General features: G+C 37.3%; 1 protein-coding gene across 5 annotated transcripts in view; it reads right to left on the bottom strand.

The window, feature by feature from the left end:
• The window catches only part of pex5lb (peroxisomal biogenesis factor 5-like b), an 85,186-nt gene that overhangs the window by 44,919 nt on the left and 18,692 nt on the right, over positions 1–21,575 (bottom strand). For 3 of the 5 annotated variants that reach the window (XM_048195803.1, XM_048195801.1, XM_048195799.1), the window contains exons 2-7: positions 17,213–17,305; positions 14,187–14,298; positions 12,230–12,442; positions 8,729–8,858; positions 5,025–5,115; positions 2,624–2,710 (exon numbers count right to left, since the gene is read on the bottom strand). In XM_048195803.1, coding sequence (XP_048051760.1) covers positions 2,624–2,710; positions 5,025–5,115; positions 8,729–8,858; positions 12,230–12,442; positions 14,187–14,298; positions 17,213–17,305 — 726 coding nt within the window. The remainder of the gene's footprint in view (positions 1–2,623; positions 2,711–5,024; positions 5,116–8,728; positions 8,859–12,229; positions 12,443–14,186; positions 14,299–17,212; positions 17,306–21,575) is intronic. The other 2 variants (XM_048195800.1, XM_048195802.1) reach the window with 2 other exon arrangements.

The raw sequence follows: 21,575 nt of genomic DNA, 5'->3' as shown, positions 1-21,575 counted from the left end.
GGTTAGTCCATATGTACTTATCCATATAACTCCTTCGGGGAAGGATATGGCTTCCGCAGCGTTCCTTATCTGACGTAAGGTTACGCTCCCAGTGGTATCTATAGTCTCACTGAGTGGGTTTTGGGAACAACAGTGATCGACCCTCTCTGTGTGAGCCCGGTCCCACCGTCCTTAGGCAAGGGGGTTCAGGTGGCTCACAACAGAGCACTGGAAGAGGGCACCTCCTGTGGCGCTTTGGTAGGGATTCCTATTCGTCGGTCATCCGACGTACGTCGAAGTGACCGACTGAATGGGAACGTCTCAGTTACAAAGGTAACCCTCGTTCCCTGAAGGAGGGAACGGAGACGTACGTCCCGTCGCCACAGGCGCTGTCCTGCTGATGCTGCCACCTGCTGGGTTCGGCTCCTCAGCGAAAACCTGAAGATGCAACGCACCTGCTGCTCATTATATACCCGCGCTGCGAGGCGAGCAGCTGATGCATATGATTGCATGCCAATGTGCATTGGCTCGTTTAGTTACACTCGAAGTAGATTGGCCTCTCTAGCGAGATTCCTATTCGTCGGTCATCCGACGTACGTCTCCGTTCCCTCCTTCAGGGAACGAGGGTTACCTTTGTAACCGAGACGTTTTCAAAACTCTACACACTTATCCCATGACTTTAACCACAACCTGCACAACACTGTGGATTTAGAGCACTTTGTTCAAATGCTAACACACTGAAAGAATGTCACTCTTTTCTTTGAAGAAAACATTACTTTGTATGAAGTCACTGAAATTGTTCAAAATGTAAAGATGAAAAGTTTGTATTTTCTGTGTTAGTGTTTGATGCTAGTGTTTTTACTCTCAGTGTGTTCTGAGTGACAGTGTGTGTTATCTCAGTGAGGGTTGTGCATAGTGTTTGGCTGCACTGAGCCTGTTTTGAGCCATGTGTTAACTGTTTAGCTCAGGTGACTGTTGGTAGTGCATACTGTAGTTAGAGTTTTGCACATGTAGCTCCAGTTGTGCTCACTGTCATTTAGCAATCGAAAAAAACTGTAATAAAATATGCTTCACAACAGAACTTTGCTTCTAATATTTAACCTTACTAAATTAAAGCTGATGCATTAGAGTGTGCTACAAAAGTTACAGTAGTTTCATGCAAGGGAAGTACAGAAAACTTCAGAGAGTTTGCATCACCATATTGACTGGATCTTAGTGGCACTGTTACAGTTTTTTTCGATTGCTAAACGATAGTGGGCACAACTAGAGTCACATGTGCAAAACTCTAAGTACAGTCTGCACAGCAGCAGTTCATGTGGACCAAACTCTAGTTCGTTTTTCATTGCTTGAACACAGTTTTCAAAACTCTACACACTTATCCCATGACTTTAACCACAACCTGCACAACACTGTGGATTTACAGCACTTTGTTCAAATGCTAACACTCTGCTGTCAAAACTGTGAACCACACATTCAAAACACAATAGATTTCAGCCTTGTGCCTTTCAAACACTGCTGATTGCAATTTTGCAGGATTAGTCCCTCAATTATTTGTTTGAATTACAGTATGTACTTTTAGTTTCTACCTTTTTTTCTCATTACTGTAATTCCGTAAATTACTACAGACTATTGAACCAAACTGCTAATTTTCATTTACCTTAAAGAACTGTTATGTTCTAAAAATTTAAATAAATCATGTGAAAGAATGTCACTCTTTTCTTTGAAGAAAATATTACTTTGTATGAAGTCACTGAAATTGTTCAAACTATAAAGATGAAAAGATTGTATTTTCTGTGTTGGAGTTTGATGCTAGTGTTTTTACTCTCAGTGTGTTCTGAGTGACAGTGTGTGTTATCACAGTGAGGGTTGTGCATAGTGTTTGGCTGCACTGAGCCTGTTTTGAGTCATGTGTTAACTGTTTAGCTCAGGTGACTGTTGGTAGTGCAGACTGTAGTTAGAGTTTTGCACATGTAGCTCCAGTTGTGCTCACTGTCGTTTAGCAATCGAAAAAAACTGTAAATATAGCTACAGCGGCCTTTTACTGGTTTCTTTACTGAGCACATCACTTTAAAATGGATGTCTTATGAATATTACTGCCCAATAAGCATCTCAGAATGGGAGACTAGAGAGGTAAGAGCTGACATCATCACAAAGCTGAGATGTCATTTGTGTTGATGCTGCACTCTTCAGCTAAAAATACACCAATTATGCAGTCTTAACTTACAGGGTGAGACTGACCTTACAGAATGCAAGAAATTGCACTTCCCAGGTGGCCAGATACATTGTGAATAAGCCCTGAGGTATGAAGATTACTGTGGCAGCAGAGAAGACTTTCTCCAAACTTTTCAAATGAATACAGCTGTGTTTTTATGTGTGTGTGTGTGTGTGTGTGTATGTGTATGTGTATGTGTATGTGTATGTGTTTGTGTTTGTGTGTGTGTGTGTGTGTGTGTGTGTGTGTGTGTGTGTGTGTGTGTGTGTGTGTGTGTGTGTGTGTGTGTGTGTGTGTGTGTGTGTGTGTGTGTGTGTGTGTGTGTGTGTGTGTGTGTGTGTAGGTGTGTGTGTGTGTGTGTGTGTGTGTGTGTGTGTGTGTGTGTGTGTGTGTGTGTGTGTGTGTGTGTGTGTTCAAGGGGCTCGGTCTCACCTCCACAGCAGCCTTGGCTCGAACAAACTCCTCCTCTAATGAGTGTTGTCTCCCCAGTAAAGAACCGCCCAGCTGGGGCCTCTGCCGCTGTGCACACAGATGGTTATACACACATGCAGACAAGGTCAACCAGCAGTCACTCACTACCACCGTCTTTGTCCTCAGATCATGCTGAATAAGCAATCTTAAAGTTATGGCCAATATTAATTTTTTAGTATACAGTGGTACCAAAATGTATTTGGACACTTAAGCCACACTAAAAAATATATGGGATGATAAACTATCAAACCAAGGGGCATCTGCAAACAAATAATGCTAGACCTTTTCTCCGAACTAATATGTCTATATAACTAACAAAATCAGCATACTGGGAATTAAATTTAATCATCTGGATTCAATGTGATATTTAGAGCCTGTACAGTATATGAAGACAATTCCTCTTAAATTGACACAGGAGTCGTACCAGACTAATCACATGGGTTGTAGTTACTTTTAGCCCCACCCCCCACCCCTTTATTTAGCATTAAACAGTAATTAATGGTAAATAACAATGCTAACCAATACTACTATGCAGGGTTGCAACATTGCATTACTCCCTAAAAAAGTAACTAATTAAGTTACTTAGTTACTTTTTATAGAAAGTAATGCATTACTTATGCATAACTTTTTAAAGGTTTAGTTCACCCCAAAATGAAAATTCTGTCATTAATTACTCACCCTCATGTCATTCCACACCCTTAAGACTTTCGTTCTTCTTCGGAAGACAAATTATGATATTTTTGATGACAGAATGATGTCAGATTTCCTTCCATAGACTGCCTTTGCAACGACCACTTTGACGCTTCAAAAACTTCAAAGAGAACGGAAAACGAATCCATATGAATCGAGCGGTTTAGTCAAATTTTCTGAAGAGAATCGATCGCTTGTTATGACGCACAGATTTAATTTAGGCTTTTACTTGCATATAAACACTGAATAAACACGTGAATAACACACAAGAGCAAACCTCGTCCGGAAACTCAAATGTGCTGTGTAATCATTGAGGTTCATTCTCATGTGTTACGCAGTGCATTTGAGCTTCCGGAAGATCTCTTTATGAAGTTTTTGAGGCGCCAAAGCGGTAGTTGCCAAGGCAGTCAATGGAAGGAAATCTGACAGCATTCTGTCATCAAAAAGATCTTCATCTGTGTTCTGAAGATGAACAAAAGTCTTACAGGTTTGGAACAATATGAGGGTGAGTAATTAATGACAGAATTTTCATTTTGGGGTGAGCTAACCCTTTAACCTGGGCTGGGCTTGCTACTTTATTTTTTTTATAACAAAAGTTCTATTTTTGGCAAATGTAAAGGCTCTTTCACACCAAAAGTGAAATGAGTAAGCCTCAGGTCGAAGTAAAATGCAAATTCAACACGCTACTTTTCTGTCTACCAATTTTCTGCAAAACACGCAGCTTTGAAGTTTGAAGCCAATTTGTGACATTTATATAATCTATTGGTCAGAAGTTTTTGGCTATGGTCAGAGTTGAATGTAAGGCAGCAAAACTATTACATACAAAGATACGTTTGCATGTATATGTTTCAGTGTCATGCTTCTGATGTGAACACTCTCGTTTGTTAACATGGGCAACGAAAAAGGGTGCCCATCTGACGCTTGTGGTGTCAAACAGGAGTTTTGTTAGACAAGTAGATAGTGTCCAAATACTCTGTCTTAATTTTGAGTGGTATATCTTTTGTTTAATCATGTAGAGCCTAACAAATATTTCTGTGAAATGTTTTCCTTGTGCTGCATATCATCAAGATTTTGTTTTCTACTGCAGTGACATTTAGTCATTATACCTATTAAATACTTTCTGGGGCCACTGTTTATTATCCCTGTACCCAGTATAGTGCTTCAATAGGCAGAATTAAAGTTGCGGGCATAAAGGTTTACTGTATAGTATTCCTATAATTGAATCCTTACTAATATATAAGAAATAATCAGAGCCTGTCTTACAGAGAAAATCATTGCAGACAAATCTGACAAAAACATATTTCTGATGCACATTCAGAAAATGGGTACATAAGGGTACAAATCCTGTACTTCAAACAACAAATGAGTCAATTTTTCGATTAACTGCACCTTAGAAACATGGAAGGCCTTTAATGGTATCATTCTGTGCCTGTCATATGCAAAGATGTATGTGCCTTTCCTCAGGTGCCTCTATTTGGAGTTTAATACCATCAGTTTTACTTTTTTTTTTAATCTAATGGAACAATTCTGTCCCAGGAAGGCCCAGGTGAGAAGGGTTTGTACTATTTTAAGTGCACATAGGAACCATTTTCTGAGTGTGAGAGGAGATGGTGATCAATACAGAATGCTTCTGTAGTCTTTTACATGAGATCAAAGTATCATTAGTGTGTACCTGAGGGGCCGGCCCGGGGTCTGACTCCGTGCTAATGCTGAGTTCCAGAGTGCTATGCCTATTAGAGAAATCTGTTTTAAAATCTGCAGACCTGAAAAGGATGAAATGCAGTGAATAATGATATTATTGCTTGCAATTATGTCAATAATGCACAGAGGTAACTGAATTAATCAATCTAAAATAAATTATACATCCGTGATAAATGATGATGCTATTAAAAATGCATTGTATCGATTTGTCTTTTAACGAATGGATGTATTTACCCCCTAAACTCTTAAACTCAGGGTGTCAAAAACAAAAAAGGAGTCTATTTGAGGCAAAAAATAATAAAATATGCAAATATTTAATATGTAACATTAAAGTGTTTACTTTCATACTGGTGTGATGTATTAAAAAAACATTTCTTCTAATAATGCAACATACACACAGTGGGTCATACAAAAACTAATTTAATGTAAAACTAATTTAAACCTGACTAATTTAATGTCAGGTTTCTCTTCAATTCTGTTGTCATTTATTTTGACATTCTGTTCTGTTTCCCGATCTGTTTAGTTTTACAACCATTAAAAATGGTATGTGCGTTCTATATAGTATGAATATGGGTAGTACAAATGAAATTCTACTACATCCACCATGTTGTTGCTGTCACGTGACCTATCTACGTCAGTTGGTTTGCTTCACTGCAATTCATAAATGACCTCGTGGGATAGTAATGTGTCCATCGAATGTACACTTCAGAATCTCACCAGATGTATTAGGTCATCCAGGTTCTTTTTACTTATTGTTTTTTGAATACTATGTATTTGGACATACTATATTGGTGTATTGTTTTTCACCTACTATATGGAAAGGAAGTTTTCAATTTCGGACGCAGCGTTGTTTTCCTTGGTTACTGATTATGTCCTCACTGGTTTCTAACATTACATATTGCTGTCACCTGTGTCTAGTTTACACTGCGTTCCAAATTATTATGCAATTGACATAACAGTAAGATTTCAGTACATAAAACATTCAGATTTTAGTTTTTCTAAGAAAATGTTTGTTTGTTTATTTATCCATGTCTTTTTAGGTAACTGGTATCAATCTCAGACAAAATAATTTGCCAGATCTGTGGGAACCCTACTTAGAGGTTGTTCCACATTATTAAGCAAGTCACAGTTCTCATGCAATATGGGGAGGAAGAAAGATCTTTCTGAAGATGAAAAGCATGAAATGGTGCAATGTTGTGCAAAAGGCATGAAAACAACTAATATTGTGTGAAACTGAATGGAGATTATGGAATTATCATAAGATTTGTGAGTGATTTAGAGCACAGCAGAACTTGGTCAGATAAAGGCTTATTAATGAAAGTTCCTATCAAAAAAAATGTATTGTATTAAAAGGGCAGCTATAAAAAAAGCCAGTGTTGAGCAGCAAACAGGTATTTGAAGCTGCTGGTGTCTCTGGAGTCTTGAGAACCTCACCATGCAGGCTGGCAGTTGTGCGTAAAGATGCATTTTAGACACCACTAACCAAACCTAACAAAGATAAATATTTACAGTGGGTGTAGAAATACATTTTCAAACAGTTTTATTGCTGTGGTGTTTTTTTACAGCATGGGATAGTGCATAGTGCATTGTACAATAGTGCATTGTACTATGCACTATCCTCCTTTTTATACCATAGCTGAAAATGGGCAGTTATGAGCTCCACATATCTTGCAAAAGTCATTTTAATACCCTCCATTTCACATCCCAGTATTCCAGCCCAAGTCATCACCCACCAGCTCCTTGCTGACGTCGCAGTCTTGTTGGAACGTGGTGGCCGTTCACCAACCATCCAGAAATCCATCCATTTAGACCATCCATTGTAGTACGGCATTAGTCAGTGAATAAAACTATTTAAAAATTAGTCTTCATGTATTTCTAAACCCACTGTAAATGTTTCTCTTTGTGAGGTTTGGTTTAGGGTGGATGAAATGCATCTTTACGCACAACTGCCAGCCAGCATGGAGAGCTTCTTGAGACTCCAGAGACACCAGCAGCTTCAAATACCTGTTTGCTGCTCAACACTGGCTTTTTTATAGCTGCCCTTTTAATACAATTAATTTTTTTTGACAGGAACTTTCCTCAATAAGCCTTTATCTGACCGAGTTCTGTTGTGCTCTAAATCACTCACAAATCTTATGATAATTTGATAATCTCCATTCAGTTTCACACAGTATTAGTTGTTTTCATGCCTTTTGCACAACATTGCACCATTTCATGCTTTTCATCTTCAGAAAGATCTTTCTTCCTCCCCATATTGCATGAGAACTGTGACTTGCTTAATAATATGGAACAACCTGTAAGTAGGGTTTCCATCGACCTGGCAAATTATTTTGTCTGAGATTGATACCAGTTATCTAAAAAGACATGGATAAATAAACGAACAAACATTTTCTTAGAAAAACTAAAATCTGAATGTTTATTGTACAGAAATCTTACTGATTTGTCTCTTGCATAATAATTTGGAACGCAGTGTAGTTCCCTTGTTGGCCCTGTTTATTAGTTTAGTTCAGTCCCTTGTTGGTTATTATTAGTACTTTGTATGGTTTATGACAGATATACAGTATTACTCCTATGATCTCCTATGTGTTCTTGTTTGGATTATTAATAAACACTGTTTGATTTTGGATACTCCTGTGTCTAGTTTGTGTGTGATGACCACACACTGACATTTAAAGGGTTAGTTCACCTAAAAATGAAAATTCTGTCATTAATTACTCACCCTCATGTCATTCCACACTCGTAAGATCTTCATTCATCTTCGGGACACAAATTAAGATATTTTTGATAAAATCCGATTGCTCAGTGAGGCCTCCCAGCAAGTTAATTTAGACTTTCAAATGGTAAAATGGTTTAAAACAGTTCATGTGACTACAGTGGCTCAACCTTAATGTTATGAAGTGACAAGAATACTTTTTGTGTGCCAAAAAACAAAAGAGCAACTTTATTCAACAATATTTAGTGAAGGGCGATTTCAAAACACTGCTTCATGAAGCTTCAAAGATTTACAAATCTTTTGTTTCGAATCAGTGGTTCGGAGCACTACCAAAGTTTACTGTAATCACGTGACACAGTTAGAGATTGTTTGATACATGCTCCGAACCACTGATTCGAAACAAAAGATTCGTAAAGCTTCAAAGCTTCATGAAGCAGTGTACTATAATCGCCCTTCCCTAGATATTGTTGAATAAAGTTGTTATTTTGTTTGTTGGCGGACAAAAATTATTCTCGTCACTTCATAACAATAAGATTGAACCACATGAACCGTTTTAAATATATCTTTAGTACTTTTCTGGGCATTTGAAAGTCTAAATTAACTTGCTGGGAATGGAGGCCTCACTGAGCCATCTGATTTTATCAAAAATATCTTAATTTGTGTTCCAAAGATGAACGAAGGTCTTACGGGTGTGGAATGACATGAGAGTGAGTAATTAATTACAGAATTTTCATTTTTGGGTGAACTAACCCTTTAAAGGCTTTTGGGGAATAAAATGTAAAAAAATCCCTTTGCTTCCTACTTGTTTTATGCTATTAAAGCAGCATAAAGTTGCATAAATCTTTACTGGCTCCATAAGAGCATGTGTTGTGCATGCGAACCATGTGACTGTACATTAATCACTAAATATGAAAACATATCACATCACGCCACATCACGATGAGGTGGAAACCTGACCGTACCACAAAAGCTCAGAGGATGAATGGTTGGATGTGCACCTCTTCCTCTCATATCTCCACTTCCGCCCTCCATTCAAGGCACTGTCTGGGTGAAGGCTCACCTCCTCCCATTTCTCCAGGGGTGAGCTGCTCACTGGAGACAGGACGGTTAGTATGCAGTGAGACAGGAAATAAAAATGACAGGCTGTCATAAACACCATGTTTTTAATGAAACAACATATTGGTGCAAAAGGTAGATTAAGGCTAACCAGCAGCTGATAAGGATACAGCTTACAGCTCAAGGCTTGTTTATCTCAACCAGGCTACAGTCTGCAGCTGGCAATTGATTAAAGCAGTTGGGCTGTGGAATGATAAATATAGCACAACCAGGAAACATGGCATGTAAGTTTAGCTTACAGTAGCTTAAGGCATAATCTACTGGAAATGAACTTAACACTGCAAGTTGTTTAATGCTTTCCAGAGGATTAAGATAAGCCAGTGTAGCATTTCGTTTTAAACCATTTCTATCATGAGACAAGAAAGAATAAAGACAAAATAAAAATGAATACATTTCTACTTAGAGCAGCAATGATGTTAAAGCCACAGTTTGATGTGTGTAAACCATTTCAATAATTTTCCACCAATTCAGTTCCACTACATTAAATCTAATAATATGTTAATGCGGATGCTAAAGTACAGAGTAACTGCTTCCTGATGAAGTGGCTGATGGGATGAAAAAATAGACAACAAAGGGCAAAAATATAATTACACTGAGAGCCTGGATTAAATCAGCTGTAAATTTAATCATAAGCACCTCTTAAATTGATTAAACGAACTCTACACTTTTCACAATTTCACAAATCCAGGCCTCTTCATAGATTATAATGGACAACTTTACTAATGCATTATAGAGTTTCATGAATTAACATTTTGTTCATGGTAGGGAGGTGCCATGTTGAAATCATAATCATAATAATATCACATTGCCCAATCTTTCAGAAATTTGTTTTGCACCAGATTGTAAGTCTCAGTACCCTCTGTTGGTAGACTGAGAATCCAATAATCTTTTAACACACATTAAGATTAGTATAGCCTGAATAACTACATGGTATGATAATAACAGTGAGACACTGCCACATACGGGACATGTTTTTACCGCTCTGTAAATAACAGTACATTTGTGTTTTAAACCTTTGAGTTTTAAACCTTTCTCTTAAGAAAGGTATGTTTGTCTTTAATGAATGGGACTGACTAAAATTAAAGCAAAAATGATGTACCAGTTATCAATGTAAAGCTGCTTTGACACAATCTGCATTGTAACAAGCACTATATAAATAAAGGTGACTTGACTTGACATCTAAACGGGATTCTGGCCGATGATCTTCTACTGCCTAGATTGTGAAGTACTCTTACCCTTCCAGGACTAGCACTTGCACTTTGAATTGTATATACTCAGGGGGGACATGTTGGACAATCAGCACACAGAGTTTCCTGGTATGGAACTAACACACTATATACTTTTAACAGTCTAAGGACCCTTTATATTGTGTTGTTTTTGTGAAAATACATATCTGTTATCTGCTGTTTTATTGTCTTCACTGATTACACACAACATACAAGTACTGAAAACAATTCCCCTTTTAATTGTGTTACCTCTGCCGATAAGGCTGAGACATATCTTGTTTGCACACACCAAAAGAAAAATATCAATGTGAAATGATAACAATATAAATACCTTTTGAAATGGCGCAACACTGCCAACTATTCAACTTTTGATTACGACTTTGAGTATTGAGAGTGACGTCAATACGTACTCTTCAAATACAGAAATTCTTCTGACCAATGTAATTGCACCTGAAAGGGATAGTTCATTGAAAAACACTTTTGTTCAACTCCAAAACGCAAATGTGTTTAAACGAAACCTGAGAGATTTCTGTCCCTCCATTGAAAGTCCATTCCACCTAAACTTTGATATTTCAAAAAGTTCATAATAACATTATGCAATATTTGTTATATATTACACCATATTTGATGTGCTATATGTATGTGCGTTGAACAATATGTGAATAAAAGCCTAAATTATCTGTTCATCATATAAAGTGACAGTGTCTCTTCAAAAGACTTGGACTTTCAAGGGAGGGAGGTAAAGAAATCCCTCAGGTTTTGTTAAAAATATCTTCATTTGTGTTTTGAACATGAACAAATGTTTATGGGTTTGGAATGACATGAGGGTAATTAAATAATGACAGAATTTTCATTTTTGGGTGAACTACTAACCCTTTAAAAGTGAAGTGTGTAATTTCCACACTTCAGCAAGACCATTTTTCTGTCATTATGTGTATACAACAAAAAGAGATCTTGGGAACCTTTTAAAACATGCCATAATTGACAACTAAATTGACTTGGTGAATTTGAACAACATTATAAAATCATCTTTATTTAAAGCAGCAGTCTGTGCCTCTTTGTCACCATCTCTGCTTGAAACCTGAAACTGCAGTGATTTGTGGAGTTATCTTTATGTGGGTTTTGCATGGGCATGGCTCCTCAGCGTGGATGAATCTAATGTTTGAGGCGTATGTGTGGGTTGTCATATCAACACACCAGTGTGGATGGATCTTCACTGTTCTTTGGAATTATAGATAGGCTATATGTCTTAGAAGTATGTCCAAAATAAGAAGTTTCAGCGGAAAATGTCATCTGAAGAAGTAAGTAACATGTCTGCCAGTCAGTATAATGTGTAACAAATGAAAGTCAATTTCACATTCAGACAGGTGATGGAAACAATAAATTACATAGCAGAGCAGATATGATGAAACAAATAACATAATCATAGTGATCTGAACTATGAACTGAACTGTGTATGAACTGGTATGAACTAAATTCATTTTATTCGTCTTACATAATATAACTCTTCTGCAAACATCTTACGATAGGAATAAGTTCACTTTACCGATTTGATTCAGCTCCATACTTGAAAAGGGAGGTGGATATGCTTTTCTTGGAGTAGAGGTGAATTGCTGTTTCTTATAGCTAGCACAAAGTAACTGAAATTTACCATAATGACCATATAACAAATTGAGAAAAAGCACAACAAAGGAAACTCCATAACTGTATGGATTAAGCGAATAAGTGTGCGGCTACTGTTACCTAATTACCCACTGAACCACCGAAATGTCTTAACTGTCCAGGTTATTACAAGCCGCCATCAAATTTACAAGTTTAATTACATTCCAGCTGAAAGATCCACCACCTGCAGCATCCACACGTGATATAGCCTACTAGCCAGGACTCCTTCTTTATGTATACAGACATGACGTAATGACGCAAAAATAAAACTCGTATTTCCCATGGAAACCAACAATCAGATTAGAAAACATTATTACAAGCGTACCGTTGTGAATCGGGCTAAGGTAAGTAAGTAGATAGTTTTGAACACTAATTTGTTATGTACTTGCTCAATAATTGATTTTGGATGATTTTTAACCAAAAAAAAGTTGCGGACAGGAGCTTTAACAAGCAAAATACCTGAATCTAATGAGGCTCTTTCAGGGTTAGAACGGCTGAGGGATGTTGGCTCTGTCTCCACCTGGATCAGCTCCGTCTCTTCAGTCTTCTTCTTGCGGAGGCTACTTTTAGAGAAACCATTCTTACGGGACCCATGTGGACTCCGTCTGTCCCAGCTCCACCTTCTCTCACATGGTTCACTCAAGTCCACCAGGTCTAGTGCTGTGGACAAGACTAAAGCACGTGGAACAAAACATTACCAACAAAGGTCACACAAATTGAAAACATGTATGCTCTTATTTTATTAGCCAGGAACACATTTATGGATGAAATATTAAAAACTTCTGTTCTTAGGTAATATGTAATTATCAATCATAAAGGCCTGGTTTCACAGACAGATTAAGCCAGGATTAGGCATTAGTTTAATTAGGACATTTAAGTAGCATTTAAACATGCCTTAGAAAAAAACATTACTGGTGTGCATCTTGAGACAAAACAATGGCACAGATGTGGCAGGAGGGGTTATTTTTGCGTCAGTGTGTTAGCTTATTGGCAGCGTTGCTGGGCTATAAAAACGTTTATAGGTTGAGTTAATATGTTTTTAACTCAACCCCTTTCTTAGCTGTGAGAACCTGATGCACTTGCTGGGTCGCTGTTTTCTGTACTGTCGTCTGCTGGAAAAGATTCTATTTGTTGGCTCTTCATAGAAACGTTAATCCCTGCAATTGGTAGGTATCCATGCGCACGCATGTTATGGTGAGAGAGTATATCTAACAGAGTAACAGTCTCGCTTTGTCTATAGGTGTTGCGACGGCCGTAACGGCAATCCAGTCGGGGTGCTCCGCATTTGTTTATGGCTGCAGTGCTGTCCTGTTTCCACTTTCCAATTTTCTCTTTTTGTTAATTTTCTTTCTTGACTGCTTTATATCGTTTTGTTTGCTCTTTTCAGTTGTATTAATATTATTTTTGTCTTTGAAGTTTGAATCATTTCAGTTTCAATTCTAATTATTATATCTTTGTGATTTTTCCTTAGTCTATTTCTGTTTGTTTCTTTAGTTGCATTAGATTTCTGTATTGTTTCTGGGGTTTGAATTACCTTTGTTTCCAATTTTGATTATATTTTTGTGATTTTTACTTATTTGATTTGCTTTCTCCCCAGTTGCGTTCAATTTTGTTTTGTGACTTATATCATTTGTTTAAAGTCTATTCTGTTTCTTTTCTTTACTTGAATTTTGTTGAAATTTTGATTCTTGCTTTAAGCAATTATTTGTTACCAACATTCATTTATTTGTGTTATTTGACTGGTTGAGTTGCACTACCCAGTTTCTAAAGTGATTGTGTGCTTGATTCTGAGGTGGTGGTATATCCCTCACAAGTGTGCAGTGACCACCTCACCGTGTGTGTGTGTGTGTGTGCGCGCGTGCGTGTGGACACAGTAAAGTGCAGTGATTCACCTACAGGTGGTGTGGTCTGATTATCCGCTTTTTTTTTACTGGTAAGCTCTAGCCCCTGCCCTCGACTTGTTCTAAGAATCTTAAGTGGCCCGTGTGGCTGGGACAAATGTCTAATTGTTTGTTTTAATATTGTTTTTAATGAAGATGTCAATAAAATAATTTTGTACTGTTACTCATGTCTCTGACTCTAATTAGTGATACGAACCTGTGTAAACAACTATAAGTGGTTTATTCTAATTCTTTGGGTGAAACTCCCAAAGTGGCGTAGTCGGAGTGAGTTTGATATCTTTATAATTTCCACTGTATTTAAAATAAAAGTCCTTATTGCCCTCGAACCCCCGCCACACAGACATATTTTAAGAGTAAATGCTAAGGAAGACTAACTGTAAAACTACATTATGTAAACAAGCACTGCAATCTGGGACAGAAAACCTGGTGCCTAATGGCTATGAGATAGAGGAGGAGAAGAAGAAGAACAGATGAGTGAGGAGGAACAGATGACAGAGCAGTAATTATGAGGGAACCTGCTGTGTTGGAGGTGACTGGCCGTGTGGCTCCATCACTCTTGCTCTCACTCTGGAAGTCATCGATAGAAGGGCTCAGTAATGGACGGCTCTCTTGCTGCTCACTACACAACTGTAACACAAAAAACAAACATATTTCACTTTAAGTGCACCCATTTCCACAACATATTCATCTTATTTGTAACATTTAGATCTTTATTTTGTTTCCTGTTTTATGTTTCTGGTAAAGTTCAGTTTTATCAGTTTTATTTTGAAGTTCTTGTTTCTAGCTCTTGTCATGTCCTTGTTTCTTGTCCTTTTTGTTTGCCAGATGGCTAAAATAATTTTTTTCTGCTTAATAGACAGACCACTATAAGTAAACCATTTGTAGATTGATTTCCCTAAAAAAATGGAAATGCTGTGGTGCTTTCAAAACACTGGCCCAACTAGCCCAAAAGGTCTAGGGTTAGCTCCAGTTAGCTCCGGTTAGCTCCAGTTGGTAAATGCCGTTGTTGTGTGAGATGCTATCCACCTGCAAACCTCCAAGCGATTCCAGTGGCTAAAAGTTTTTAATAGGTACTTTATTTGTGCCTGATTGAAAGTTAGAAAAAATCATTTTACTGTGTATTTTTTCTTAATCATGAAAATATTCATAACACTTTATATACAGTGTCTTTGTAACACGTTACAAGTACTTACTGTAGTATTAACAATAAATTGTACAAATTACATGCAACTAACCCTAAAACAAAAGCCTAATCCTAGCCCCATAATAATAAAGTTTTTAATTAATATTACTCAGTACTTATATAATTACATTTTGATTAATCGAATTTCATTTAGCTAATCACAGTCAGGGCTGTCACTAAAATTCAAAGGGACCAGAACACATTTTTAAAGATGGGCCCCCTCTCCCCTGGGCCCAATGAGTAAGCTATGCCATAGAAGACCTTAGTGGGTCCCAGTCATCACAGGGCCCAGGACATTGATTCTGGTTGTCCCCCAGGCAACAGCAATATTCACAGTTCAAAATGGTCAAATTAAACAGTAACGTATACGTATACGTTAAGTTCACAAATCAAACCAAGTTAAGGCTAAAATGTCTATTGTCAATAGTGTAGCTAAGTCACAAAATCAAGCAGTTTTCTGTTGGTCAAAGCGGCAATTCGTGAGACCAACTTAAACCTGTTGTGAAATCTGCATGGGGAAATATTATTGTAATTCACCTGTGACAATTTGCTGAACAGCAGTAAATGCAACTGCACTTTTTTTGTTTTCAGTTCTCAAGTTTAACAGCATAATCTACTGCTTTAGCAAAGTTCTAACTGTGTAAGCCTAACAGTTCTTTAAGGTAAATGAAAATGAGCAGTTTGCTTCAATAGTCTGTAGTAATTTACGGAATTACAGTAATGAGAAAAAAAAGGTAGAAACTAAAAGTACATACTGTAATTCGAACAAATAATTGAGGGGCTAATCCTGCAAAATTGCAATCAGCAGTGTTTGAAAGGCACAAGGCTGAAATCTATTCTGTTTTGAATGTGTGGTTCACAGTTTTGACAGCAGTGTGTTAGCATTTGAACAAAGTGCTGTAAATCCACAGTGTTGTGCAGGTTGTGGTTAAAGTCATGGGATAAGTGTGTAGAGTTTTGAAAACTGTGTTCAAGCAATGAAAAACAAACTAGAGTTTGGTCCACATGAACTGCTGCTGTGCAGACTGTAGTTAGAGTTTTGCACATGTGACTCCAGTTGTGCCCACTGTCGTTTAGCAATCGAAAAAAACTGTAAATGGAATTTTATTTGAAAGGGATTTTTGTGCATGTTATATCGATAATAGTAGAAGTAACTCACACAATGATTGAGAAAGGTGTTTTATATAATAATAATCCAGACATGTGATGCAGTCAAGTGAACTTTCCACATTTTAAAGACCAATTCAGATGCCTGAACTGCAATGGTGGAGTTCCAGTAAAGCATGTCAGACTGCGGTAGTCTGTTGCATCCACCACAACCAAGCATGCAATTGCATTCAGCAGATTTGTTAAAGATTAAAGATTCATAATTCCATAAGTGAAAACAGAACATTACATTTTTAGTTAGTCCTCTTTCTGAATCCAGATAAACTTCATATTCCCCAACTGTTTCATACCTGAAAGTAACTTCCTCATTGGAATTATGATTAAAATAGGCCATTGATTGCTCAATTTTGTATTTGTGGATTCGAAATTCAATCTAAATAATATACGACTTTACCAATTACTTTCAATTTCACTTGGTCTTTTTTTTTTTGTAAAGGATGAGATGGCAAGTGTTTTTCAGCCCATTTTCACAATACACAATCTCAGCAGTAACTGGCAGTAAATTCCCCATTGAGCAGTTCATCACTATGTATTGAGAAATGCATGGCTCTCTGCCACATCCTCAATGGAATAGAACCAAGCCTTCCAAATCACAAAATCCTTTAACATTTGGGTAAACCTTTTATAGACAGCCAAAAATGACATCCATTTATTTGCAGAGAGGTGGTAAAATAAATAACATAAGCCAGCAAGAATCTACATCCACAAAATCCACATTTAATTTGCTTCCTACAAACAAATTATTCCCAATGTGAGAACAAACAGCAAGTAACATCAACATGCAGCTCGGGCTTTGGTAAAAACAGGTCACGTACATGCGAATCAAAGCCAAGACAACAACAGAAATAAAATTCAAGCAACAGAACATTCAGCAGCTGTTTATGGGGAGAGTAGCACTCACATAAAGCAAATGCCACTCTTGTTTGTGTCGTGAAATTCTGAATGGTCCCAAAGGACCTTTCCATTGCCATGGGTCTTGATGACATTATTTAGTGTGAACCCCACAGAGCAGCTTGCTTTTGACAACAAGAAGCAACTTTAGCACTTCCACACACATGGCTCATGTGTGTCACGTAACACTAACGGATATACAAAACAGGGTGCACCAAGCTCTCGGGTTTACTTCACTTCATCACACAGTCACACTAACACTTGGTGCTCCCTGTTGGTGGGTGTATGTGCTCAGCCCACCTTGGTTGTCACGGTGAGCAGGGGTTTTCCATCTGAAGATGCCTTACTTGGTAGCTCCTTCAGCACCATAGCAACCGCCCTAGAGTCTTTTTCCTACAACAGTGAAATCAACAGTGAGTTGTGTCAGTTTGTGTTCAAATTCTTGCAGCGATTGTGTGGGCTCCTTGAAAAATATTAATAAAGCATTACCAATTCAAATGAAATGATAATTTGCAGGCTTACAAAGAAAAAAAAATCCCTCTTTCTTGCTTTTTAAGTCATTTTTTGTTGATTGAAAAAATTACAGTTCACCCAACTGACACAAAACAATGTGCATGATTAGCATGCTATCATCTATCAGCTCTACAGCACAAAATAAACGAGTAGGGATGCACTATGTATCGGTATAATATTGTATATTAGCCAACATTTTTGGCAAAATAGTTTTTTTTGTTATCGATATTGGTCAATATATTGGTCAAGTTAATATTTAGGAAGATCAAATTAATAACACCAATAATTTAACACTTCAATAACAATGTTAAAAGTAACCTTTACAAATGTTGTGATTCCTAAATTCCCATGTAGCATCTACAATGGTTGATTTGATTTTAGTGTTTTATTTTTAATTTATTTAGACTAAATGGTATTTTAACATTGGCCATTTATCAGTTATCAACCAGCATTGTGAGCTAAATTGATCGTAGAGAGAATTGGTGGCAATGGTCTCCACAATCAATTTGGGCTGTCAATGCTTTTGGGAAACGCAGCCCAGAACATGAAAATAATTATTGACGTATCAATAATAACAGTGCATCCCTATAAGCAAGTTCTATTTGATATGAAAAAAAATTAGTTATCATTGCCAAAACTGTGCCACAACAAAAAACTACTTATCTTCAGGAAAGACATACTACAGTAGATGGAGTAGTAAACCATTTCATAGCATTGCTCTATTCAGGGATATAGTGACTAGACACCATCCAAAAACATGGAGCTTACAACTGTGCTTTTAACAGCCTCCACGCCACTCAAACAGATCTAAGCACTTAAGCCACCACTGGGACACTGAGACATGGAGTGGAAACAATTCACTGGCGATGTTTAACACTGCAGACTGGCATTTAAACCCCAATGTATTTATTGATTTGAACAACTACACTGTTGGCCCCATATTGCAATTCAAGGTAATCTAACTGTGCTGTTTTATAGTGACCAAGGAAGTGAACCTCTAATGTAACACTCAATGGTCCAACAAACAGAACAACACCTAAAAGAAACTCTGGAGACACATAAGAAATGAAGGGAACTTTGAAAAAAGATACTATCAATAAGTTTGCGCTTTTAATCTTATCATTATGGACAAACCCAACCATTGGGTTAAATTTTTAACTTAATTTTTGATCTGCTAAAGTTTACATTTTTAACCCAACAGTTGGGTTTGTCCATATTTGACCAAAATTAGGTTGAAACAACCCAGCATGTTTTAGAGTGTAGGCTGTTGAGGGTGATTACCAAGTTGTTGCTATGTGCTTGCTAGTGTTGCTTGGGTGCTCATAAGTATAGATCCTAGGGTGTTTCTTCCAGACGGGCTGGCCTGAGTATTTCAGAAACTGCTGATGTACTGTGATTTTCACACACAAATTTATCTAGAGTTTACAGAGAATGGTACGAAAAAGAGAAAATATCCAGTGAGCGGCAGTTCTGTATCAGGTGTTATGTTTGGTTCTGTTTAGTTTATTTATGTTTTGGTGGTGCTTTCCCTGTTACTGTTTTACTGAGTTCTCTGTCATTATTAGTTTCCTTGGTTGTTAATTAGTCCTACACCTGTTCTGTTTTCCGTTGATTATTCCCCTGTTTATTTAAGACCTTCTTTGTTTGGTATTGTTGATGTTAACAAGCTATATATATATATCTCCTAGTTTTTACTCTTTCTTGAATAAATAAATATTTTTGTTTCATCTTTGTTTGTGCGTGGTCTAACTCATAACATTCTGTGTGTGAAAATGCCTTGTTGATGCCAAAGGTCAGAGGAGAATGACCAGGCTGGTTTGAGTTCATAGAAAGGCAACAGTAACTCAAATAACCGCTTGTTACAACTGAGGTATGCAGAAGAGCATTTCTGAATGCACAACACTTCAAACCTTGAAGCAGATGGGCTAAAGCCACAGAGGACCACACCGGGTGCAACTCCTGTCAGCTAAGAACAGGAAACTGAGGCTAAAATTCAAACAGGCTCACCAGAATTGGACAATAGAAATTGGAAAAATGTTGCCTGGTCTGAAGAGTCTCAATTTCTGCTGCAACATTCAGATGGTAGGGTCAGAGTTTGGCGTAAACAGCATTAAAGCATGGATCCATCCTGCCTTGTATCATTGGCTCAGGCTGCTGGTGGTGTAATGTTGTGGGGGATATTTTCTTGCTGACCATGTCCATCCCTTTATGACCACAGTGTACCCATCTTCTGATGGCTTCTTCCAAGTCAAGTCAAGTGAAGTCACCTTTATTTACAGTATATAGTGCTTTTACAATGCAGGTTGTGTCAAAGCACCTTTACAGTAATAACAGGAAAATAATTTTGGCTGCACAGCAGCTCTGGAAGAAAATGGTGTCATTGTCCAGCTTAAGTAAGTTCAGTATTGATTCATTCCATTGTAAATATCATTAGTTATTAATTTAGTTCATTTATCTATACATCAGCTCTGGAGAAAACAGTGATGTCATCGTCCAGCTCAGTTCAATTCTTATAGAATGGTTGAATATCAAGTGTCCCCAACTAAGCAAGCCAGAGGCAACAGCGGCAAGGAACCTAAACTCCATCAGGTGACAAAAATTTTGGGAGAAACCAGGCTCATTTGGGGGGCCAGTTCTCCTCTGGCCAACAATGAACAGTGCATGATTATGATTCAGGCAGCGTTACGGGTCATAGTCATAATGTGATTGGAACAGTCAAAATATTTAATAGTTCCACCCAGTTGAAGATCGGATTCATCATGCTGGAATGGAAACGGTTTTGTTAAAAGGTTGTATCCTGCTACTCCCGGCAGGATAACTATGGAATTACTTTTCTTTCTTTCTTTTTATTCAATTAAACAATGTATTTGAGAGCAAAAATAACATTGTAATTTAAAAATAAAAGATTGCAAATAAAGTCTTCTTAAAGCTGTTTTAATTACAAAAAAAAACTCTGCAGTGCGAGTAAATGTTTGTTTTTCTTTGTACAGTTTTCATTACGCACGCACATAGTTTGTGAAACCTCTACTCTAAAACTCTAAAACCTTTGCTTGAGGGTTTAAAAGTTTTGTATTCAAGTGAAGCTGCATTTCAGTGGGTGGTATCTCAGCACCACCATGAAATGCCTGTTTCTATTGGTCACTCTCGCTTGGCACAATTAATTGTGACAGCCATCTGGCATCGCAGGGTGCATTAGATATAACACAGGGGCTTAATGCCCTAACAAAATATAAATTGTAATCATTATTTACATGAACAATTTTATGGACCATTTATGGAACTTAACATTGCATAATACAGTTGCATGAGCCATTTCAGAGTGCTCAGTCTTTCTCAGCCATGTTCAAGGGAGTGCTAAATATGACAGTGGCTGATGAAAAAATCCAAAGTTTGATTATATTTCAATGTACCAACCTGTTTTTATGAACTCTACACAAGTGACAGTATAATCAGCTGGTTTATTGCACTTTCTGCCCATTTGGCACAGTCCTTCTTGGCCATGTCCCTTTGATCCTAATATACATTTACCTACATTATCAAATGTCTTATTAAAAACAAAACTTTTTTTATGGCCTTATGTGATTTATTCTGCCAAAATTCATCATATTATATATATATATATATATTCACATCTGGTAAAAGATGCATTATAGATAAAATTAGCATCAAATCCACGAATTGCACACACAAAATGCCTCCCATCTCTTGCAAAATGAAGCACTGCATTCAAAATATCACAAACACATCTCAAAATCAAACTTCTATAGTCTTACGTTGCTATAGAAACAGTCAGTGTTCGTAAATGTGTGCTTAGGACTGCACATTACCTTGGTCCAGCCTGAAAAATGCATTTTTCAGAGTCATTATTCAAGTGTTTAGAAACTAAATTTATGAGACAGTTGTTGTCAGATTTCATTGGTGATTTCAAATATGAAATTTAATCGTAAGCTTGGCGAACAGTTTTGGAGAACTTCATGTTTCCCCATTCAAAGATTTAGGATCTGCAATTTCATGTCCAAGAGGCCGCCGAGTGAAATGTCTTGTCTTAAAAGGACTTTGATTGAGGATAAGACTGTCATTGTAATATCTCATAGTGAATGTAAACAACAACAACTCGTGCCACTAGAGATATTTAAAAGTTAACGGGTTA

The sequence above is a fragment of the Megalobrama amblycephala genome, linkage group LG7 (assembly GCF_018812025.1).
Source record: "Megalobrama amblycephala isolate DHTTF-2021 linkage group LG7, ASM1881202v1, whole genome shotgun sequence".
NCBI classification, from domain to species: domain Eukaryota; kingdom Metazoa; phylum Chordata; class Actinopteri; order Cypriniformes; family Xenocyprididae; genus Megalobrama; species Megalobrama amblycephala.
This window is presented reverse-complemented; position numbering and strand designations above follow the sequence as displayed.